Below are 23,668 nucleotides of genomic sequence, written 5' to 3'. Positions count from 1 at the left end.
GATCTGGGCTCAGCTTCCTCTCCTTTGGGGCAGCTGGAGCCTCCCGGGGGGTGGTCCCCTTCCCCAGTCCCTTTGAGCCACACGGCTCTTGGGAGAGAGGCCAGGGTGTGAGGCTCCAGGAGGAGATAAGAGTGCCTCCTTGGGCTACACCAGCTGGAACTGGGTGGGGAGAAGGCAGCTCAGCTCCAACCCTGCGGATTAGGGAGATTAAAGTGACAGAAGAGAGAGAGATGTCCGAGGGACCCAGAGGTGAAAAATGAAAGGCCTGGGGGCTGAACTGGGGGAGGGAAGGGACTGGGATTCAGGGACCCTTCTCCTGAACCTTCCCATAGAATCTGGGGTGAAAAGGCACAGGCTGGGGAAGATAAGTGAGTGTCTTGGCCCCTTCTTCCCTATCCCAACCCTCCAACCCTCTGTCACTTGCATTTCACCAGCTCCCCGGTCCGCCCTCTGGCTCCTGGCCCCCCCACTATTGCGGTGGGCACCCCCCCTCCTGACCGTGCTGCACAGTGACCTCTTCCAGGCCTTGCTGGGTGAGTAGCCCCAATCTTCTGAGGGGGCAATGTTTGGAAAGGGCTGGCCTGGGCCTGCGAGGGCAGTGCCCAAACTTGGGGGCTGGTTGGGAGCGTGGAGGTCCCCTTGGTCCAAGCAGGGGTCAGTCGTCCTGACTGTCCTCCATCAAAGTCCAGCAGCCCTGGCTGGAGGAGCTCCTCCCTAACGAGACAGAAGGAGGCGAGATGGTGGCAGGGGTGGCCCTGGAGGGAGGCAGGGGGTGGGGGAGGGTAACTCGGCTCCGTTCTGGTGACAGACATCCTGGACTATTATGAGGCTTCTATCTTGGAGAGCCAGGTAAGGGGATGAGGCGGGGCCGCTCTCTCGGGAGCCAGGGCCGCCAATACTGAAGACTTGGGGGCCCTGGGGGACAGAATCCCAAGTCAGGGGTGCAGAGAATGTTCTTCCCAGCCTGTAGTCCTTCTTCCTCCTGCTCCCCCTTTTCTTTGCCCCAGTTTTGGGCACTGAAGAGCTCAGGACAAAAGTACTTTTCAGGCTTCCCCCTGTGCCCCCTGAGGGAGACACGTAGCCCCCCAGGGATTCCCTCCTGCCAGCCCCCCCCTCACACCCTGCCCCCTGCCAGGGCCCGGCTCCAGGATTTAACGCAGCCCGGGTACTCCCTCCTCTGAGAGACTCAGGCCACCTCCTCCTCGCCTCTGCTGTGGGTGCCGGTGCCTGGCCAGGCCTCAGGGCCTCTCTGCATCTGCTCCGATCTCCTTTCCCATTATCCGGGTTCCTGCCAGCACTGAAGCAGTTAACTCTGCCAAGGCACCCCCCCATTCTCGCTCCTCGCTCCCTCCCTCCCTCCCCCTGCTTCCTCTCTCCTCCTCTCTCCCCTTCCCTCCTCGGCTCCACGGCTCCCTCGGCCGCTGCCGCCTCCGACCCCCCCCACCCCACTCCCCCGCCACGGCCTCTAGCCCCTGGCCGTTAGGCAAGACCCCCCCCTACCCCGGGGCTCCCCGAAATCCGGCTCCCCTCCCCCACCCCAGCTCATGCCCCAGCCCCCGAACTCCGGGGCTGCCAGCCCCCTGTGCCCCTGCCCCTCCTGAGAATCGGGGTGTGCTCCCCAAGCCCCCTCCCCTCCACTGGGGACCCCCTTTTAGGGCCCCTTTCCCCTCCCTCCCACGCTCCCTCCCCTTCCCTTCTCCAACCCCCTCTTTCCCCTCTCACCCCTCCCCCCATCCTGGCCCCCCCTGCAAAAGTGGGGTGCGGAGGGGGGAGGGGTGAGAACCCACGGAGGGGAGGAACGAAACTCCGATGAAGTCAGAGCCCCTTACCCGCCGCCGCGGCCAGCCCCCCCAACATGGACTGTCTGTGTATAGTGACAACCAAGGTAAGTACGATGGGGGGCTGTACACTGGGGGGAGGGTATGAGTTGGTGGGGAGGGGTTAGGCAGGCCTAATCTGGGGCTGGGGGCCCAGGGGTGACAGCATCAGAAGATGTATTTGGGGGTCAGGATTTAGTTTTGGGGTTCACATCTGAGATAATGTTGGGTTTGGCCACAGGTGCCCCCTGGAGTGAACCCTTTGTACCTGTAGAGAAATGGAAAATTCGGGCTGTCTTGTGGCTTGGGGGGGCTAGTGGGTTTTGGGGTTCACCAACGATGCTTGAGGGAGACTTATTTAAGGAGAAGCCCGGCTCACATGGGAGTCCTGCTCTTGTACATGAGAAGGTGGACTACGTGACAGGGGGGGGGGTCCTCCTCCCTCCTGGGGGACAAACCGGCTTGTAGACGTGTTGTGCAGTTTCAGGGGGCTCTCGGCACGGGGGTAGCAGGTTATCGGCTGGGAGTGCCTGACTGGGCTGGGGGTGTCAGCTGGCAGAGAAGGGGTGGGCCTTCAAGCTACAGAGCGAGCGTCTTGTGGTGGATGCATTCGGGGGCACTCTCCGTTCGAGGGCACTGTCCATGTAGGGTTGGAGCGTATGGCATGGGGATGGCTGGGAGCTGTCAGAGGGCCAGGGCCTGCTGTGGGATCACCTGAGGGAATGCACCGGGTCAGGGGAGGGTTTGGGCTCCTCTCATGGGAGGAAAGAGAGGTTGCCAGCCCCTGAGGATGATAGCTTTCGGGGAGAGGGATTTGAGGAGGGGGGCCAGGTGGGTGGTGCAGAATTTGGGGGTGGCCCAGGCAGGTGCTCCATCCATATCCCTGTCTCCTCCCACACCGTATCCTTCCCATGTTAGGAGAGAGGGAGAAGAGCAGATGGCAGGGAATGTTCCTCTTACCCCTGACACTTGGGATCAAGGTGGGGAGGACACCTGGATTGCAGGTTCCCCAGGGTGAAAAGGAGATGGAGCAGGGCAGGGCCGCGGGCCATGAGGGTCCGACAAGGGTGTCCGTGTAGTCCGAGCCTGGAAAGGGCAGATCTTGGATGGGGAGCCCAGGCAAGCTCCTGGTGGGCTACAGAATCCCTAGGTCTTGGCCTTGAGACTCTGGGACTAGCAAGCTGGGTGCCTGGTGTATGGAGGGAGGCCTGGGCGGGTGGCAGGCAGCTGGGGGTTGGGGGGTGGGACAGGAAGTGGGGGCCGGGGAGGCGGGGTCCGGGTGAGTCACAGGCTGGGGAGGGGGTTATATTTAGTGGGAACTGCAGCTTTTCAGGGGAGGGAGCTGAGGACACACATGTTCCCTGCCACAAACTCACACATGTGTGTACACATGCATCATGCACGTGTGAGCATGGATGGTAGAGACTGGAGGCTGAGGACCTTTAGGTCCGGAGCCCCCACCCCGTCTCCAGAGCTACTTGCTTGTCCCCTTCCCCCCCAGTCTGTGGGCTCCAGGCTTTCTCCCATGCTGCTGCTTCCCTCGTTCCCTGTGGTTTCGGCGGTGGAATTTTGTGCCTCACTTTCTCTGGCCTGGTCTCCTTTAATGTCTGTCTGATCCTTAGCTTCTCCTGTCTCCTGCCTTCAACCTGTCCCTCAGCCTTAGGTTCCCTGGTTGTGGTTCCCTGGGTACAGGTGTACCCAGAAAGCCAGTTGGAATGTGTGGGCCCTGCTTCCAACATGTGAGCATACATAGGCAAGCGAGGGTGAGGGGCTTGCCTGCACTGACAGCCATTGGGGGGGGGGGCGGTTTATTCATGTCCCTTCCAGACTCCTACTTCATCGATGGAGCCCAGAGTGAGAGCATCCCCGAAGGAAGGGGCCTTGCGCAGAGAGGATCAATCATGCCTTTGGGGTTTTACAAGGCGTGGAAGAGACCCAGGCTTGCCACATTCCTTGGCCGGAAAACTTGTCAGTCTCGGGATGACGGGGACTCCAACTCCCATAAGGCCTTGAGGCACAGGAGCCCTCAATGTTAGAGGGTTGCTCTCTGTGGGGCTGTTGGGAGTTGTGGTTCATCTGTATCCAGGGCAGCGGAGGGGAGCCCAGCGGAGCCAGCAGGGGGCACAAGGCACTTGTTTCCCCCACCAACAACCTCACCCCCATCGTCCCCCGCTCCCAACATGCTGGGTGGGGTAGGGGGTGTTCAGGCTTTGCGGTCGTTGAGCTTCCCAGCTCCCTTTGAGAGCCCTCCATCTTTCATTGCCTATATTTAGATTCCTGCCGCAGTAATTGAAGGAACATTTATTGAATGCCTACCATTCGCCAGGCCCTGTGCTTTGTGCTCACTCCTATCACTTAGTCTTACTCCGTGCCGGGGGTCTCTGCCGGTGTCTGCCTCTGAGATTCTCTTTCTCCCACTCCGCCCCCGTCCCTCCCCCTTCTCCCCGCGCTGCTGCCGCCGTTGCCATGGCAACCGGCGACGACTGAAGTTGCGTGGCCGACTTGAGGGCCGGGCGAGGGTGTCGGAGGGCGGAGCAGAACAAGTGGGGGAGGGGGAAGAGTGGGAAAAGACCCGGGTACTGGGCCGGAGCCCTGGAGGCGAAGCGGTTAAACCCTCCGGGTGGTCCTTATTGGGCAAAGCTGAGATGCCGGGGGCGGGGCAGTGTGGCCAAAGGCCTCATTCATTGGCGGACAGGGGCGTGGCGGAGGGACAGTGTGGGCGAGGCCGGGGGAGCGAATGGGCGGGAAGTGAACGGGGGCGTGGTCTCCTGAAAGCAGGTGGGTGGGGTCTGGCTTACTCTATCGAGGGAGGCGGGCGGCAGCCCTTGGGAAGGGGCGGGGCCTGGGGCTGGGTAACGACTGAAATGAGGGCGGAGCTGACCCGGCAGGGGCGTGGCCTGGTACCCTGCGCAGATCCGAGACGGGGTTTTGAGGGGCCTGTTGTCTGAGGGACTGCGGGGTGCGGGGGTCTTTGGAAAGGAGAATCCGAAGGCTGGGCGATCTGACGTCTCAGTTTTTCTAAGATGGAGGCCTGTTCAGATTTCATTAGAGCACAACCTCCTACCTCAGCTCTATGTTCCAGGGAGACGGTTGCTAGGCGACAGCAAAGTCCTTGATTGCTGCGTTGCCAGGCAACAGGGAAACGGAAAATGGAGGGAAAAAGGAAATGGGGGATGGGAGGAGGGTCTTAGGGGCTACAGCGCCCACTGGTGGAGAACTAGGGCCCGTGCATTTTCTATTCTAGAAGGAATTTCGAGTCCAGCTCTTCCGTAAGGGCTCCCTCTGAAGATCTGAGCATTCTACCCAGATGCGAAACTAGGGCATTGGGGGTCATCTTGGGGGCGCATCTAACAGATTCCGATCAACGGGAAGGGAGGGGCATGGGCGAGATTCTAGGGCGGTCTGTCCTCTCTGCCCTGTGTGGGCATTATAGAGCCAGATTCGAGGCCACTGCTCAGTGTGCTTTAAGAGTCGGGAAGGTGGGCGTTTAATGGGATAACATTTGGAAAGACAGGCTTTCAGGTTCAGTTGTTTGGGAGAAAATGGAAACCTCTGAGGCAGTCGTTTTGGGGTGTTGTGGAAGATTTGTGGGTCACTGCAAATTGCAGGCCAGATCTTACTTTGGTGAATATTTTTTAAGGCTTGGGTGTGGGGGTTAGATCTGGTTGGAGCCCTCTTCTGAGAGTGGTGGAATTCAGTATCATAGGCGTGATGTGGAGATGTACGAACGGCAGCCACAAAAAGGAGTGATGTGTGAACTTGAGGAATGAAGAATAGGGACAGGGAAAGATCTATTAATTTAAAGGTTTGGGAATAAATCGAAGAGATTTCAATAGAATTTAGAGGATCAGCTTTAAGATACATGAAGTATTTCCAGAAATTGGAGTAGAGTGTGGTTTTTTCAGTTTTTCTTTTTTAAGTTTATTTAAGTGATCTCCACACTCAATGTGGGGCTTGAACTCAAGACCCTGAGACCAAGAGTTGCATGCTCTTCCCACTGAGCCAGCAGCGCGCCTGCTGGTGGTATTGGAGCTGGGCATATTGGAAAATCATGAATATCTCATTAGATGCAGGGATTTGGATAGGGGACCCCAAAGGAATTTGAGGAGTGCTTATTTGGATGTTTACATTACAGCAAGGGTAATATTTGCACTAATTTCAAGGTCTCTGTTAGTGGACTGGGGGATATGATTTTAAAAGGGATGCTTTAAACGGTGGTTTAATTTGAGGGGACAGCCGGTGTCTGTGGTCCTTAAACTCTTGAAGAGCATTGTCAGGCTAAAAAGTTAGGGGGTTGGACTGCTGGTTAGAATACGAGATGTCTTGCCATCTGAGGGGATGAGGTCTGTATTAATCTTTGGGGAGGGAGCAGGGTGGGGCTTGTGGGAGGCATTTTAGATCCTAGGTGGGGGGTCCCTCTGCAGTGAGAGAGGAGTGATTCCTCTTTCCTGCACCTTGGGAGTCCAGTAGTGGTCCATTGAGCTTCGGCCGTCTTTAGGGGCCTGGTGATTTTAGGGCAGGAAATTAGATGAGAATTACAGCTATAAACCGGTGAATTTCAGGAGTGTTTCCGTAGGGGTTCGGAATAGGAGCATACTGTGCAAGGTGAAGTCCACCGAGAAACCGCTGGAACCCGGGAAGTTGATGTCTAAGAGGGTCTCCCCTCACCCCCTCTCTCCCATCGTGACGCTCTCCCGCACTGCGCAGGCGCCTCCCCCCCCCCTCCGGCCGCAGCCTCCAGTCGCCGCGTCCGCCGCAGCCCCCGCCCCTCTGCCCCTCCCCCTCCCCCAATCCTGGGACCCTTGCTCTCCCACCCGCCCCCTCCCCTCAGTCCCCTTCCCCTTCTCCATGTCGGCTCGGAACAGATTCGCCTCCATGTGTCTCTGCGTGGTACGTGCCGCGGTATGGGCTCCGGCCCCGCTCCCCTCTTCCCGGACCCCCCAAATCTCAGGGTGCAAGCTTCAAGTGCTGTCGCTCTTCCTTCTGCTTGGCGTGGGGTCTCTGGGTTGCAGTGTCTCGCGGACGGGCGCAGGGGGTCGCCCCTCTTATCAACATCCCCACTTTCACTCACACCCCTCTATTTTGAGGGTGCAAGCCTCGGTTCCAGGTCATTCTATGCAACTGGGGCCCCAGTGATGAGAGGGCTAAGGGGAAAAAGGAACGACAGCGATCCCCAGGCCTTTCCCTTGCCTCTGCCCTAATGTTTGGGGATTCAGACTCGGTCCCAGGAGCATCGGAACTGTCGCGGTCGGGGCCCAGAGTCCCAGTGGGGTAAAACAGGGATCCTCCTTTCCTGCCCGTCCTGCTTTAGTTGTCCTGTAATCTGGGACCGAGAGGTGCTGCCCAGACCCCCACCTGCCAGTCTGCAGTTTTGGAATTACTCTCCTCCACCCCCACCCCTCGAAACGTTTTTTATTTCCCCTTCCCCCCCAACCCCTTACTACATGTACAGTTTCCAGGGACGCAACATAGGACCTAACCGCCTTCAGGCACATTCTGGGAACTTTGGTACCCTTCCCTTGTGCCTGCCTTCCTTCACATTGTCTCCTAACGTGACAGGGACTTTTCCTCAGTTCTAGACAGTCCCCTGCCCCATGGGGGTAGGGCAGGGAGATGTGTCTGCAGTCTCACTGGGAGAAAAACTTCCCTTCATTTCCTCTCTAGAATAAATGACGAGTTTCTGTGATTCCATTTTCTTTATGTGCACCCTGACATTTCTCCAGCAGATTCAGGGATTTCCCCTGTGAGATGGGCTGAAGATGGAGGGCCGATGGGCTCAGACCCTCCCCCAGACTCAGGGAGACCGGAAGCTGCCACCCTGGGCCCTGCCCATGACCACACAGGGGATGGGACCCTTGGGCAGTAGACAGGAGAGCTGTTTCCCCCCTCCCCGTCCCCCAGAGCCCCCAGTTCTGGGGCACTGTCCCAGGCTGCAGACCACCTTTTCAGGGTGTGGAATGAACAGCCCCTTTCAGTTCATGGAATTCTGTTATCCAGGATGGCCTAGACTTTGAGGGGGACTACTTAGCTTATACCCCCCGCCTTGCTTCTTCTTCTCTACATTTTGTGCCTGTGGTCTTGAAACCTGAGGGTCGGCATTCTCTCTCCAAGTCTGCGGGCCAGAAAACCGAGTGTACTTTGATGAGCCGCTGTGCTCCTTCTTAGAGGTGCTCCATCTCCATCCTGGACGGGAGAGGCCTCAAGTCGCCTGCAACACCATCCTGTTCTCTTGCTGCACCCTTAGCCATGGGCAACCTTGGGGTGCTTCCTCAGAGTTCTCAGAATCCGACTCCAGTATCAGGCATTAACTTGGACAAGCCTCCTCCGGTTGGGTCTCGCAACTGTAGCCCGCCAAATGTTGGGGTACTCGGCTTCTCAGATGCTTTTTGTGAGAGGAAAGTTCTGCCTTTTCTTTTTAGGCAGGGTCTTCTGTCTTGTCCCCGAGGGAACCCTGCCTAGGGGATCCTGGGGACCCTGCCTTTTCCCTGAGCTTGGGGTTGGGGGGGCTGTCTGCCTCTGGGGGGCCGGCTCCTGAGGAGTGCAACGCAGATGTGGGAGGACCCAGGCGGGGTCCCCGCCCTCCAGTTCGGCCTCCAGCTGCCCTTTGCCTCTCCCTGGCCTGCAGATAATCTCATTTACTGGTGTCCTTGTTAAGCTAGCATGGGGGCTGGTGAGATGGCTGCTGGTTGGTTGGGAAGGGACTCAAGGGTCATGTTGAGTCTTTCACTCCTAAAGGCCAGAGGGAGGCCAGGAATTGACTCTGAGACTCAGCTCTCCACCTCCTTCCCCAGTGAGCCCACCAGGAAGACACTCATTCCTTCCCCCCTCCCTCTGTTCTCCCCCTAGCCTCTGTTACTCCCCCTTCTGCTCCCAGTATATCCGATTAACTGGCGGGGCCTATGGGCATTTGTAGGGATGGGGCCAGACTCGTGGGAGCCCCTGTACAGCCTGCTTGAGAACCAGCTGGGCCAGTGCAGAGACAGCTGGGAGAGTTCAGTGTTGTCCTGCCTGAGGGGCTGTGCCAAGTGGAAGGGCCGGACTGCGGTCCCTGTCTCCCTCTGGCATGCCAGTGCTGGGGAGCCAGGCACTCTTGGGATAGAGGTTGCGGTGGGGAGACTGAGGCAGTGAGGGTGGGGTGGGAGTGAGCAGCTGGAGTATGGACGAGGGAGCTTACAGACCTGGGGTGAAGATGATGAGGGAGGCTGAGAAGTTGGGGACGGACGTCGAGAATGGGTGGGGGGCGTCAGCGTGTCAGAGGGTTGGTGCAGTGATAGGATGTGACAAGGACTAGTATCTGAAGGCCCGGGCCAGACAGGGGTGGGGGGGTGGGGAGGGAGGCGGCCAGAGGAGGAGGTGCGCCGGGTGGAAGGCGGTGTGTGTGTGTGTGTGTGTGTGTGTGTGTGTGTGTAGGATTTGGGGTGCGGTGGGGGAGCAGCGGGGACGGTCTGGGATTTGGGACGAACCTAGAGGTGGCGGCCTGGCCAGGAAAGGGGCTGTGGGAGGGTGGAGAGAGGGGAACCAATGGGCTGGAGGACAGGGAAGGGGAGGAACTGGTCAGGCCCCAGGGCCTTCCGCACCGCACTGGCGTTGGGGGGCGGGGGGAGGAGAGGAGGCGGCAGGGCGGGCGGCCCGGAGCCCGAGGCGCAGGGCCGGCCCCGGTGACGCCTCGGTCCCCATCCCCAGAAATACCGCTACCAAGATGAAGACACGCCCCCTCTGGAGCACAGCCCGGCCCACCTCCCCAACCAGGTAAACGCCCCCGAGCTGGTGCACGTGGCGGAGAGGAGCTGGTCCCACCTCGAGGCCGTCCATGGGGTCGTGGGCCACGCCCACCTCTCCCCCCTCAAGGTAGGAGATGCGGGCGGCCCCCTCCCCAGTGCGGCGCTCGGAGCCTCGGAGCTACAACGACCCCCCAGGGCCGGTAGGGCGAGAGGCGTAGGTGGGAGGAGGCTGGGACCGGGCGGCTGGGGCTTGGGCTCCTGGGGCTTGGAGAGGGGGCGCTTGGGGGGGCCGGAAACACCTTGTCCCTACCGAGGAGAAACAGAGGCCCGACCAGGGGGAATGGGTGTAGAGCTTAGGCCAGGGTGTGCGTGTGAGCGCGTGCCTGCACGCACGTGTGTTGAGATGCGTGCACCCCCAGGATGCTCCCGACCCCAGGCCCTCTCCATTCCTTCACACCCCCACCTCCGTTTCCGTTTTCTGTGCCCTGAGCTCTGTGCGGAGCTCCCGCTGCCCTCATTTGCTCTTGTCCCTTCTCCGCCTCCTCCCCCCACTTCCGGCCTCTGGGCCTGGCTCTCCATGTGCTCGAGTCTCCAGCCCTTTCCATCTGTCTGGTCGGAGACTCCCGGTCGTGGGGCCTTTCTGCCTCGGTCCCCTGCCCCGGCCTCTGCGCCCCTCCTGGGCTCCCTGCCCTCCTCCCCGCCCTTCCCTCCCGCGGGCTGGCTGGGTGCTGCTTCAGGATGCTGTCTCTCTCTTCCTCCCACGCACTCGCCTGCTCCCTCCCTGATCCCCGGCTCTGTCCTCCGGGCTCGGGCCTCCTCCGCGGTGGGCCAGCACTCCCGCTCTCTGGCAGTTCCCTTTCCCCCCTTTCCTGGCCTCCACCCTTTTCTCCTCCGAGCCCCTCCTGCCCCCCATGATATTATGCACCACCTGTTTCTCCCTCTCCTCCCCTCTGTGCTGACCCTCTGTCTTCCCTTCCCCAGTCCCCGGGAGGCCTGGTTCTGGGACCTTCCCTCCTCCAGGCCACTTTCTATCTTCTTCCCCTTCACACTTTTCTGGGGGCGCAGGATGGGGAGGGACGGAGGTCCTGGGCAAGCTGTGACTTTGAGGGGAAAACTGTGGGGGCAGGGTTGGGATTCCAGAATCTTGCGGGATGCCCCAGGAAGAGGGAGGCTGCGGACATTTCACCGAGAGGACAGGGAGGAGGTTTCTGAACCTGGAGATGAGGCGGCAGGGAGGGGGCCGCAGGAGGTTCTGGGGTGAGGAAGAGGAGGGAAAGAAAGACCATTCTCTGGCCGGTAGCAAAATGGAGAGACCCCAAAAGGGGGAGAGGCCCTGGGGCAGAAGGGATGAGGCTGTGAAGTCAGGGCCAAGGTTTTGTCGATGGAGAGGAGCAGAAGTCTGGCCCTGGGTGAGGAGGGAGCACAGAGCATCCCTGGGAAGCCCAGCCGGCTGCAAGGAGCGAGAAGGCGGACTAGGGGTGCCCTTTATGAGAGGAGAGGAGAGCAGGAAGCTCCCTGGGGAGGGGAGTGGGGTAGAGAGGTGTGCAGCGTGGTAGTGGGCTCGGGCTATCGAGAGCCGTGCCGGGAACAGAGTTCGGGAAACACCGGGAAGCGGAGGAGAGGGTGCCCGTGGCCCTGAGCCAGCCAGCGGGAGGGCCGGTGAGAGGGTGGGGGTCTGGGGGCCGGACGAGCCAGCCGGCGGAAGTCTCAATTGGCAGAGGAGATGGGTGATGATTTGGACAGAATCTCCAGGGTTTGAAGCTCGGATCAGGGAGAATGGATATCTCTGGGGCGTCAGAAGTTGGGGTGGAGGATGAGAGCCGGACATGGAGCCGGGAGGGCGGCGGGGGGTGGGGGTGGGATGCTGGACCAGGACGCACTGAAAGCGGTGGAGGGCGAAGGCTGGGTTGCAAGACAGAACAGAAGGTGGGGCAGGAGTACGGGTGGAGGGTGTGGGCCGCTGTAGGGGGAGGGATGGGAAGCTGAGGCAGGTAGGCAAGGCGGAGCGGTGCGGCCTGGGGAAGGACCTTGGTTTGAGGACAGGGAAGGGGTGGGGAGCAGGTTAGGCTGTGGGATGGAGGACAGCCTTGAGGAGGGGATTTTGGCCGGCAGTGGCTATTGGTTGGATAACGGCATTTGCTGAGATTTGAAGGATCAGAGGCAGGCGGTGTTAATGGATTTGCGGGTATGAAACCTATTCCAGAGCTCGAGAAGTAACGTGCAGTGTTGAGAAATAGCAGGAGGGAGGACGGGCCCTTTTGGGGGGAGATCGAGGAGTCTGGGGAACCCGTGATGAGTGCCTCGCGCTTGGTAGGCTCCAGATATCTGTTTAAAGAAGAGATAGGTTTGGGACCCCGGAAGGAAGCTCTTGGCCTCCTCCCCCATGGCCATGGAGACGGGGTTTCGGTTGCCCTGGCAATTGGGGAAGCCCCTAGGTTCGGCCCCGCCCCAGAGTGTAGAGACCCTGCCGCGTCCAGGAGACTGACGTCAGGGCCGGGGTACGCCCACTTTAACCCTTTCCAGAGTGAAGGCGGAGGGGGGAGTAGATGAGAAGATAGGACCCGGATGTCTTTCACCACTCCCCCTTTCCTGACGTCCTTTGCACTGCGTAGGATGAGGGGCGTGGAAGAGGGAGAAAGGGGGCCTTCAGGATACGCTGCGCCCACAAACCTCTTCAACCTGGACTTCTCTCGCCTGGCTACCGGGGGGCGGGGCCCAGGGCAGGAGAGGCGGGGTTAGCGGATCCCCCTCTGCATTTGGGAGTCTGGTCGCCCCTAGGCCACGCCCATCTCCCTCCCCCCACCCCCGTTGTCCTGGCGACAGGGCCTTCTGGAGGTGGGTCTCCCCAGGCCTTGGCTGGGCTTAGATACCATTGCTAGGCAACAGAGTCCTTAGAGGAAGGGGTGGATTGGATGGCGGGTGGGTGAGGAGGGAGGGGCCTGCAGCTGGGGGAACCCCTGATTCCCGGGACCCAGGGTTTAGGGCAAAAGAGGCAAATCTGAGGGAGGATTCTCAAGGCTCCTGGGTGTATATGACAGGCGACAGGGACAGCGATGGGGGGCAGGACCCGGTGGACGTGTAAGCACTGGGGTGTATGTGTGTAGCACATAGGAAGTAGCATCCCGTGGTGTTACATCCGGTGAGAAGCTCCCCCTTTCGCCTGCCCCCCCACTCTGTACCACCTGCTGCTTACCCATCTGGTTGTCTCTCCCTCCTTTCCCGCTTCTCAGACACCTCCTTCCACACGCAGGGGGCCCGGGCCCGGCAGTGTTAGGGCCGTGCACGTGTGTGCGTGTGTGTGCGCGCGTGCGCGCAATACGGATTGAGCTGGGTCCTTGCGGGGTTCAAGAGCAGGCTTGGTTCAAGAGGCCAAAAGGGTAGCCAGGCAGGCGGGACCCCCGATGACAGGCCTCCTCGTGAGCAAAGGCTCAGGCGGATTTGCATCTCCTTGCCCTCACAGGCCAACTCTCCTCCCGTGATTGTCAACACCGACACATTGGAAGCCCCGGGATATGTGAGTTGCTGAGATTTTGGGGCGGCCGCAGGAGGAGGCGGGAGAGCGGGAGGGTCGGCCCCGGCCGGGCAGGGGCCGGCGCTGTGGCTGGGATGCCCGTCTCACTGGTGTTGTGTCTCTGGCCCGTGCGGGAGTTGCAGGTGAACGGGACGGAGGGGGAAATGGAATACGAGGAAATCACATTGGAAAGGGTGAGCAGGCTCCCCCGCTCTGCGTCCCCCCCCATCAGCACTTGTCTCTGTGCCTGTGTGTTCTGGGTGGCCAGTCCCTTAGCCTCGTCCCTTCCTGCTCGGGTCACATGGCCCCTGAGCCCACTCCCTGCTCGAGTCGCCTTGCCAGGAGCCGGCGGCCGGCGGGGCTGACGCCACTCCCTTCCTTCTGCCCAGGGCAACTCAGGTCTGGGCTTCAGCATCGCAGGCGGCACTGACAACCCACATATTGGGGACGACCCGTCCATCTTCATCACCAAGATCATTCCTGGTGGCGCCGCGGCCCAGGACGGCCGCCTCAGGTGGGGAGAGCGCACAGGGTGTAGGATGCTGGGTCCCTCGGAAGGGAGGGCCGGGGCGGCAGGACGCTCCTGGCTCAGGCCCACCTTGCTGCCCCCAGGGTCAACGACAGCATCTTGTTTGTGAATGAAGTGGATGTGCGGGAGGTGACCCACTCTGCGGCGGTCGAGGCCCTCAAGGAGGCGGGCTCCATCGTCCGGCTCTACGTCATGCGTCGGAAGCCCCCGGCGGAGAAGCTCATGGAGATCAAACTCATCAAGGGCCCTAAAGGTAGTGACCCGTTCTGTGTCCGCCCCTGTCTCCGCCGTCCCCTGCCCCAAGGGCTACTCCCCGGGCAGCCCGGACGCCCACCTCTGCCCCTCCCCCCACCCAGGTCTTGGCTTCAGCATCGCAGGGGGTGTGGGGAACCAGCACATTCCCGGAGACAACAGCATCTATGTGACGAAGATCATCGAAGGGGGTGCTGCCCACAAGGATGGGAGACTACAGATTGGGGACAAGATTCTAGCGGTGAGGACCCCGTCAGTGCCAGCCCACACTTGGGTCTCGCCACGTGGCCCACCCCCAAAGGAAGGTCCAGTCCTCCTTGTCACCTCTACCCCAGCATTGTCAGTCTTGGGGCCATTTCTGGCTGTCTGAGCTCTCCTTCCGTGGCCCCAGGTCAACAGCGTGGGGCTGGAGGACGTCATGCATGAGGACGCGGTGGCAGCCCTGAAGAACACATATGACGTCGTGTACCTGAAGGTGGCCAAGCCTAGCAATGCCTACCTGAGTGACAGCTACGCTCCCCCAGACATCACAACCTGTGAGAACCCCCCAACCTCAAAGCTCCCCGCGACCCATCCCAGTTACCCCCGTGACCCATCCCACTTCCCACCATGACATCCGGTGAGTGTTCCCCTTTGGATACTCGCCAGGACATACAAACATTCTCTTTCCTTCTGTGGTTGGAAAGAGATGGAAAATCAGTAACCATAGAAGGACCTAGAAAAGATCGTCGCCCGTCTTTCCCCAAGAAGGCACGAGGCCCGGATGGGTCTATAGCTAATTTCTCTCAAATCTTCAAGGCATAGATAATTCTTAACACTCTTTCTGAGCACGGGGACAGATCAAAGGGTTCACGTTTCACGTAAGGGCCTTTCAGAAGGTTGCAGAGCTCACGTGAGAGATGGAAACCAGAGGCCAATTCTGCCTCTGAACAGGGAAGTAGAAGTTTGTAGGAACGTAGTTGCCGACCAAACACAGCAGCCGCTGAAGGGAAAAACATCGTCACCCAGTAGGGTTTTTTCCAGAAGACTGAAGGCAGTTCTGTGTTGGGAAACCTGTTCACACGGTTCACTGGATTGAACAACGGACACCAACCGTAAGGTCATTTGAAATTGATGCTGGAAAAGACGTTGATGAAATTCAACATCCGTTTGCACGTGACAGCGTAGTCAGCCAGGAGCCCGGGGTTTCCACAATGACACCTTCGGAGGTTGCTAGGGGCCCGTTTGTAATGAAAACCGGCAAATCCGGGGAAAGAGGTGCAGATTCTCCTCCTTCTCCTGTACAGACAGACTGTACCTCGGAATAACCAAATGGTTGATACGGGGAAGTTCTTTTTTACTTTTTACCTTTTATGTATTTTTTAAGTTTACTTTAAATGTTTTATTTTTATTTTTGAGAGAGAGCGGGAGACAGAAGAGGAGCAGGGGAGGGGCAGAGAGAGACACACAGAATCCAAAGCAGGAAGCAGCTCCAGGCTCCGAGCTGCCAGCACAGAGCTCGATGCGGCGCTCCAGCTCACCGTGAGATGACCTGAGCCGAGGTCAGACGCTCAGCCGACTGAGCCACCCAGGCGTGAAGGGAAAGTTCCTTTTTATAAAATAATTCCCACTGATAAGTGCTTCTTCTTCTTCTACTCAAAAAAAAAAAAAAAAAAAAAGAATATTCTGGCTTGCAATCCCCAGTGAAACCTCACCGGGTTTTGAACTGTCCCAACCCGGCCATGGCCCTCAGTGGGCACTGAAGCTGTCAGGTGAGGGGCTGGGGGGGGCATAGATGGGGGCGGGTCGGCTGGCAACAGATGAAGCTCCCAGTTAGTCTTTCCTAAGGCGACCAGAGGTTCTTGCAGCCCATTGTGATGCGGTAGGAAATACATACTATCATCTGTGAACTGTTTCTGCCAAAAAATTGAACATGAGTTGGACGAAGCCTCCAGAACGAATTATAGGAGGAATGGGGCAGAGGCACATGGTAACAGCATGAAGATGCAAGCAGTGATTTCCTCATTAGAATTTTTCAAGCAGAGGGGGCCTGGGCGGCTCAGTCGGTTAAGCATCCCACTTCAGCTCCAGTCATGATCTCACAGTTCATGGGTTTGAGCCCCGCGTCGGGCTCTGCGCTGACAGCTGGGAGCCTGGGACCTGCTTCGGATTCTGTGTCTCCTTCTCTCTTTCTCTCTCTCTGCCCTTACCCTGCTTGTGCTGTCTCTCTCTCTCAAAAATAAATAAAAACATGCCATTAATAAAAAATTTTAAAAGAATTTCTCCAGTAGAAAGTGGGAAAATTTATCAAATGACCTAGTTTTCCCCACCAATGGACAGCCAAGAGCAGGAAAATCAGAGAGAGTGAGAGAGACAGGAATTTTATAGACAGAGATCTGCGGAAGCCCAGCACCCAGAAGAAAGCCACCAAAGCCTGGTGCCCATGTTCCCCGTCGCTGGGCCACCCCTGCTGGACGGAGGACATGTAACCTTCAAACCGCCCCGCCCCTCCTCCCCAGGAGAACCGGCCCCTGATATGGCCTGTGAATTCCTGCCCCCCAGCGCTGCTGGGATCTGACGCCCCCTTCACCCCGCCCTACACGCTGGCAGAGAAAGGTCCCCTTGAGTCTGGCGTTCTGGGTTCCCTGGGGGGGGAAGATGGGGCGGTGGGCGCCCCCTCACCGCTTCTCCCACGTCTTCCAGCGTATTCCCAGCACCTGGACAACGAGATTAGCCACAGCAGCTACCTGGGTACCGACTACCCCACAGCCATGACCCCCACCTCCCCTCGGCGTTACTCCCCGGTGGCCAAGGACCTGCTGGGGGAGGAAGACATTCCCCGGGAACCGAGGCGGATAGTGATCCACCGGGGCTCCACGGGCCTGGGGTTCAACATTGTGGGCGGCGAGGACGGTGAGGGCATCTTCATCTCCTTTATCCTGGCCGGCGGCCCTGCGGACCTCAGCGGGGAGCTGCGGAAGGGGGACCAGATCCTCTCGGTGAGGGAAGGCCGGCCCCTGCCCCACCCCCCCTCCTCGCTGGGGCTGGAGCCCGGTCCCGTCCCCAGCGGCTCAGCCTGTCCCCCGTCTCTAGGTGAACGGTGTTGACCTCCGCAGTGCCAGCCATGAGCAGGCTGCCATTGCCTTGAAGAACGCGGGCCAGACGGTCACCATCATTGCTCAGTACAAACCGGAAGGTACCAGGCCCGAAGCGCCCCATGTCGAGAGCTCAGAGGGTCCTCAGAGCCCGGTCTCCTCGGCTGGTGACTCCAGTGGGGGTGAGGGAGGGAAGCGGCTGAGCTCTGGGTGGGGGGTGGGGGGTGCAGAGCTCAAGGACCTTCTCGTCCTTCCTCAGAGTACAGCCGATTCGAGGCCAAGATCCACGACCTCCGGGAACAACTCATGAACAGTAGCCTGGGCTCAGGGACCGCCTCTCTGCGGAGCAACCCCAAAAGGGGTTTCTACATCAGGTCGGACACTTCCTGGACCGGGCACCTCTTCGTTCTGTCCCCCCGCCCTCAGCCCTTCCCCTGAGCCCTGCCTGGTGACACAGGGCAGGGTGGGGGAGAGTATCGTCTGCCTCCAGGATCCCCACTGCCTTCTGGCCCCTGGCCCGCCTGCCCCTCCCGTCAGGGCCCTCCACAGTTGGGTAACTCTGAGGCTACTGCCAGGGGGCAGGGGGTGGCTCCTGGCTATTTGGAATGTTGTCCCTGCAGGGGAGGGGGTCACAGCTCTCTGCCTTCTGCCTCTCTCTCCCCACCTTCTCTCCCTTGGAGCTCCCGTCCTCTCTGGCCTGACCTCTTCCTGGAGGTCCACATCTGCGTTTCTGGCCATCTGCTTTCTGGACGAGTCCACTGGGACCCAGCACGCCCCACACTGGGCTCGGCGCTTTCTCCTGTGTCCTTGTGTACCGTGTCCTTTCGTCCCGTCTCGCTGAGCCAGTGTTTCCCCCTCGCTAATGGGCACTGTCATCTGCTCATTCCCCACTCGGCCCTTTCCTCCCTGCGGGGGTCCGGTGGGCTCCCGGGGTGGTCTGCTGTGCCTCCCAGGTGCCCCCAGCGGGTCCCAGTCTCCTCCGTGTGGTCCCCTTCAGTCTCACGCCTGCGCTGTGTGCTGCCTCCGCCGTCCCGCCCTCCCGTGGCCGGACCCTAGGGCCGTGACGCACTGATGGGAACTTGGAGCTGATGGGGATGGTCAGGGTTCGCAAAGGGTGGTCTTGTTCTGTCTTCTGAATCAGAGCGCATCCCGCGTTGCCTCAGTGACTGTCCCCTGCGCCCGCATTCTTGGGACGGCAGCCTTCTGGATCTTACTCTGGAAGTCGTACGGGATCCGCAGCCTGATCTCTGGCACAGCGCGGGCGGAGGGGCATCTAGGAGTTGTGCGATTGTGTGTCACAGGGGAGCGGTTGCTCCCCACGCTGTGTTGGGGTTCCTCGGGGTCCCGGCCCCCGCGGGAGGGCTGTGAGCGGCCCCACTTTGCTGGAAGGCCTGGCTGGGTCTCGGGGTGCCTCAGACCTCGGCCGGTGCCTGACCGACGGCTGCCCACCCTGCAGGGCCCTGTTTGATTACGACAAGACCAAGGACTGTGGCTTCCTGAGCCAGGCCCTGAGCTTCCGTTTCGGGGACGTGCTGCACGTGCTGGACGCCAGCGATGAGGAGTGGTGGCAGGCGCGGCGGGTCCACCCCGACAGCGAGGCCGACGACATCGGCTTCATCCCCAGCAAACGGCGGTGAGCCCCGGAGTCCCCGGGTGGGCGGCCGGTAGGCCCCGGGCCTGCCCTCTGACCTCTCCGAGGCCTGTCTGCCGGGCAGCCTCTGCCTCTCCACGAGCCCGAGGAGCACTGGGGCCCATGGGCTGCCTGGAGGTGGTGGTGTCAGCTGGCCCGGGGGTGAGGCTCTGGGGCCCCTCACCGGCCATTCCCCTACCCTCCCGTCCCTCCATGTCCCCCACAGGGTCGAACGACGGGAGTGGTCAAGGTTAAAGGCCAAGGTAGGTGGGGGCGTGAGCTTGGGTGGAGGAGTGGGGACTCAAGGGCTGAACCCCAGCAACCACGTGGCGTGCTCTTTCTGTTCCCTCTCCGCAGGATTGGGGCTCCAGCTCTGGATCACAGGGTAGGTGGGGTCAGCTTGGCCAAGCTGGGTGAGGGAGCCCTGAGCTTCTCTTGATATCTGAGGAAGGCCACACGGGGCCCCAAGATCCCTGCCTCCCAACCCCTCGCAGACGCCCTGCCTCCCACTAGGTCGAGAAGACTCAGTTCTGAGCTACGAGACGGTGACGCAGATGGAAGGTGAGTCCCAGCCCCGCCCCAGCTTATTTGCTCCCTGGCTCTGCCCGCCTCAGCCCCGGCCGCTCCCCGACTCTGCCCTCCTGGCGCCCCCCCTGCCAGCCCTAGCTGCTCCCTGGCTCTGCCCTCCTCACACCACCCCCCAGCCCCGGCCGCTCCCCGCCTCTGCCCCCCCCCCCCAGCCCCAGCTGCTCCTGGGCTCTGCCCTCCTCACACCACCCCCCAGCCCCGGCCGCTCCCCGCCTCTGCCCCCAGCCTGAGCTGGCTCTCTGTCCTCAGTGCACTATGCTCGCCCCATCATCATCCTTGGGCCCACCAAGGACCGAGCCAATGATGACCTTCTGTCCGAGTTCCCCGACAAGTTCGGATCCTGTGTCCCCCGTGAGTGCTGGGGCCCTGGGGTGGGGGAGGGAGGTGGGGGCAGGAGGACCCCGGGGTTCTCAGAGAAGGGGTGCTTCTCAGCCGCCCTCCTGCCCCGTTCGGAGCCCTGGGAGCTCTGGGTGGGGGTGCTGGGGGAGGTGGTCCTGCCCCTGCGCATCTCGGTGCCCCCAGCAGCCCCCGTCAGCGGTTGGGTGCAGGCAGGCTGTAAGCATGCGGGACGGTGCTTAGATCTTTGGGGGGTGGGGTGACTTCTGGCAGATACGACGCGGCCCAAGCGGGAGTACGAGATAGATGGCCGGGATTACCACTTCGTGTCCTCCCGGGAGAAAATGGAGAAGGACATTCAGGCGCACAAGTTCATCGAGGCCGGCCAGTACAACAGCCACCTGTACGGGACGAGCGTGCAGTCCGTGCGGGAGGTGGCCGAGCAGGTAGGACCCGCGAGCGCCCTGCCCCCCCCCCCCCCCCCCCCCCCCCCCCCCCCCCCCCCCCCCCCCCCCCCCCCGCCCACCCCATGGCCTCCCCCCCAGCTCTCTCTAACTCTCTCTCTCTCTGTCTCTTTCCCTGCTGGGTCTCCACTCCCTCCTCCGCCTCCTTCTCCTCTTGGGCAACTCTGTCTGACCGCCTGCCCCTCCCCGCCCCCCGCCTCCCTCCTTGCCTGACCCCAAACTCTTCTCCACCATCTGTCCCCTCTCCCCCCTTCCCTCCTCCTTGCCCCACTTTTCCTCTCTTCCTGTGGCCTTGCCCTTGGTGGCTTGGCCTTCCCGCCTTGGTCCTTCCCTCTGTCTGGCTCCCCTGTGGCCCTCTGCCCGTGCCTGCTCCTGGGGTCCCACCCCCTCTCCTGCTTCCCACCACCTCCTTTTCCCCGCTGCCCCCCACTCTGCCCTCTCTCCCTCCACGGCTCCTCCATCTGCCTCTCCTCCCACCCACCTGTCTCTCCTTGTTCCTTCCATCTGTCTGTCCTCTGTCTGCCCCCCCATCCTACTTCTCTTCTCCTCCCCCTTCCTCTCTCCTGCTCCCGCCTGCACCCGTCCCCGCTGCTGCTCGCTGCTGCCCCCCTGACCTGGCTCCACCCATCCTCCACCCCCTCCTCCTGTGCTGGCTCCTTCCCTTGGGCTCCGTCTGCCCCTTCCTCTTTCTCTGTCTTTAACTCTGTCTGTCCTCACCCCCTTCCCACCTTGACTCTCTGGCCATGTGTCTTTGGACATCCATGTCACTTCCCTTTGGCCACTCCCCCATCCCCCGCCTTTCCACTTACCGTGTCCTGTCCTGGCACCTCTGTCCGTCCTTTCCTGCCACCTGCTGGTCCCCCCACCCCCCGCCCACCCCCAGGGAAAGCACTGCATCCTCGACGTCTCGGCCAATGCCGTGCGGCGGCTGCAGGCGGCCCACCTGCACCCCATCGCCATCTTCATCCGCCCCCGCTCCCTGGAGAATGTGCTGTGAGTATGGTCTCAGGGGGCCTCCCCTCAGCGCCCCTGCACCTGTGGCCCTGGGCCTCTGTCGAACTCTCCCCTCAGAACCTTGGACAGCAGCCCTCGAGGGGGCCTGGCCTGCCCCTTCTTCTCCAGCCTCGGGCTGAGCCAGACCGCAACTCCCAGCAGCCCCTGGGGCATGCACCTGCTGGCCCAGCGGGGCCTCCGGGCTGCTGGGAGTTGGAGGCTGAGTCTCTTCGCTCGGACTGAAGTCCGGAAGGATGAGGCTCTGGAGAGGTCCCTGGAGCGGCCACACCGGCCGCGGTGGGTCGTGCGGTGGGATGGGGGTTCGTTTGTGGCACCAGAGGAGACACGGGGAATCATGTCTATCGCTCCGTGCTCCAAATCAGAAAATACTGGTTGCAACTGAACTTGCCTGGATGGAGGAGGTGAAAGGCAGGGCGGGACCCATGCTCAGATCTGCGTGTCCCTCGCTCTCCGCAGAGAGATTAATAAGCGGATCACAGAGGAACAAGCTCGCAAAGCCTTCGACAGAGCCACCAAACTGGAGCAGGAATTCACGGAGTGCTTCTCAGGTGAGGCGGCGGCCCTCGCGCGGATCCAGGCGGGCAGGTGTGCCCGGTGGACGGCGGAGAAAGGGGCGCCCTCCCCGGGGGGCCGTGGAGAGTCAGATGGGGCCCCTCGCTCTGGCCTCACTGCCCGTCCCATCCCCCCCAGCCATCGTGGAGGGCGACAGCTTCGAGGAGATCTACCACAAGGTGAAGCGCGTCATTGAGGACCTCTCAGGCCCCTACATCTGGGTCCCGGCCCGAGAGAGACTCTGACTCCTGCCTTGGGGTGGCCTGGACCCGCCCCGTCCCCGCCCCCGGGCCCTCGGTCTGGACTGAACTGCCCAAGCCCTGCGCACCCCCCGCCTCCCTCCCGTCCCTTCTTATTTATTTCCTTTCTGACCGGATCCAGCCCTGGAGGGGGGACACTCCCCTGCATGTACCCCTGTACCCCAGGAACCTGGGGTCTGGGGAGGGGCCGGGCTCCTGGTCCCGAGCCCGTGCTCCGTAGGACCCTAGCCCCTGCCCGCCCCCAACGCACACACACACCCACCGGGGGCCGCCTGCCCTCCCCCCTCTCCTCCCACACACATTCCAGAAGTCAGGGCCCCTCGAGGAGCACCCCGCTGCAGGGACGCAGGGCCACAGGCCTCCTCTCTCTCCTGAGGCCAGGTCTGGGGTCACCCCTGCCCCCACATAACTCCCCATGTCCCTTGGTTTCGCATTTAGTTTCTCCCATTTTTTTTTCTTCTCAAAGGTGGTTTTTTGGGGGGGATAGGTGGGGGGATTCTGCTGTGGGCCCCCTGCCTTCCACATGCCCCCCACCTTTTTTTCTTTGCCGGTTTGCATGAGTGGAAGGTCTAACTGTGGCTTTTTTTTTTTTCCTGGAATTTTTTTTTTTCTGGGGGGGAAAGGGGAGGGATGGGTCGAGGGAGTGGGAATGTGGGGGGTGGGGCCGGGGTTGGGGGTCGGGAGCCAGGGGAAGACTGGAAATGCTGCCGCCTTCTGCAATTTATTTATTTTTTTCTTTTGAGAGAGTGAACGGAAGAGACAGATACTTGAAACCTGGTGTGTGGCCTGCTTATTTGGGACCGGGTGAGGAGGGAGACAGGGTGGGAGCGTAGGGAAGGGTCTGGTAGTCGGATCTTTCTTTGTGCCAACGCACAGCGGCCTGGAGGGGCCTCGGGGGGGACGCTGAAATCAGGGACCCTGGGTCAGCAGTGACGTGTGGGCCTGGGAGGGGCTGGAGGCGCAGTGCAAAGTCACTGACGGGCCCAGAATGAGGAGGCCAGACCGGCCTAGGGCCCTGCCAACTTAGGCCAGCCCTGGTCACCCTCCTGGTCTGTCTGGACAGCAGAGCACTCCCTGAAGGAAAATATGGAGGCAAGTTTTCTTGATTCATGTTCAGAGAGTTCTGGACAGAGCTGGGCTCCTGCAGTGATGTTTCCCAAGGTATGCGGGTAAGAAATGCTGTGTCGATATTCATTTATTAGATCTGTTTATGCCCCAGCTCTGCAGAAGGATTTGAAGGAGCTTTGCTGATGACCAGGGTAGGGAAATGGGGCCTCGATATGAAAGATTAAAAAAAAAAAAAAAAGGAAAAACAGATTCGATAGCTATGAGGGTAAATATGATCCCTGAGCTTCCTGGTAGACTGGGCAAAAAGGGAAATGGTCCATTAGAAAATAATTCTGGTTCCTTTAGATAGTCTGATTCTCCCGACCCCGTCTTGCTGCAGCTTCTCAGATGCTGCTGGCCACACTGTTGCATCCAGCTTTTCTTCCGCCCACTGTTCCGGTGCCTGACAGGCTCCCGCCCCGAAGGCTGTGATCCTGCCCTTGTCCCCTCTGATTCAGGTCCCCCCCCCCCCCCCCCCCCCCCCCCCCCCCCCCCCCCCCCCCCCCCCCCCGCCCCAGATGGCTGAGTGCTAGATGGTGCAGAGGGCAGTTTGGGTTGCCCCTGCTGGCAGAAGTTAGGAGTCAGATTCAAAAGATCGTAGAGGCTCAGCAGTTCTGGGAGGGGGGTTGCCCCTGCCTGAGCTGATCCAAGGCGAGCGAGGGTCTGGTGCTGCGGCACTTAACCCAGTGGCTCTCTCTGTGGGTCGCCCTGCACAGACCTGCGTGCAGGGCATTAGGCAAGAGAGCCCAGCCCACCGAATCCGGAGGTGCCCCCTCCCCCCCCCCCCCCCCCCCCCCCCCCCCCCCCCCCCCG

At 60.8% G+C, this 23,668-nt stretch overlaps 1 protein-coding gene across 6 annotated transcripts; it reads left to right on the top strand.

The window, feature by feature from the left end:
• The first annotated feature begins 1,735 nt into the window (after positions 1-1,735).
• DLG4 (discs large MAGUK scaffold protein 4) lies at positions 1,736-22,355 on the top strand. Of its 6 annotated transcripts, none has more exons than XM_029928448.1 (20): positions 1,736-1,885; positions 9,501-9,566; positions 12,999-13,052; positions 13,193-13,243; positions 13,439-13,563; positions 13,662-13,831; positions 13,935-14,071; positions 14,222-14,366; positions 16,513-16,808; positions 16,903-17,071; positions 17,164-17,278; positions 18,361-18,537; positions 18,761-18,797; positions 18,892-18,919; positions 19,048-19,095; positions 19,372-19,473; positions 19,732-19,904; positions 20,806-20,915; positions 21,393-21,484; positions 21,627-22,355. In XM_029928448.1, the coding sequence occupies exons 1-20, from the start codon at positions 1,856-1,858 to the stop codon at positions 21,731-21,733; spliced, it is 2,232 nt and encodes a 743-aa protein (XP_029784308.1). In that variant the 5' UTR covers positions 1,736-1,855; the 3' UTR covers positions 21,734-22,355. The 6 variants fall into 6 exon arrangements, with proteins under 6 accessions (XP_029784308.1, XP_029784307.1, XP_029784313.1 ...); XM_029928447.1 differs by having other exon boundaries at positions 13,184-13,243; XM_029928451.1 differs by having other exon boundaries at positions 1,739-1,885; positions 16,903-17,005.
• Positions 22,356-23,668: the final 1,313 nt, after the last annotated feature.

This window comes from Suricata suricatta, chromosome 17 (genome assembly GCF_006229205.1).
Source record: "Suricata suricatta isolate VVHF042 chromosome 17, meerkat_22Aug2017_6uvM2_HiC, whole genome shotgun sequence".
Classification (NCBI taxonomy): Eukaryota; Metazoa; Chordata; class Mammalia; order Carnivora; family Herpestidae; genus Suricata; species Suricata suricatta.
The sequence above is the reverse complement of the archived record's forward strand: the minus strand, read 5'-3'. Positions and strand labels throughout refer to the sequence as shown.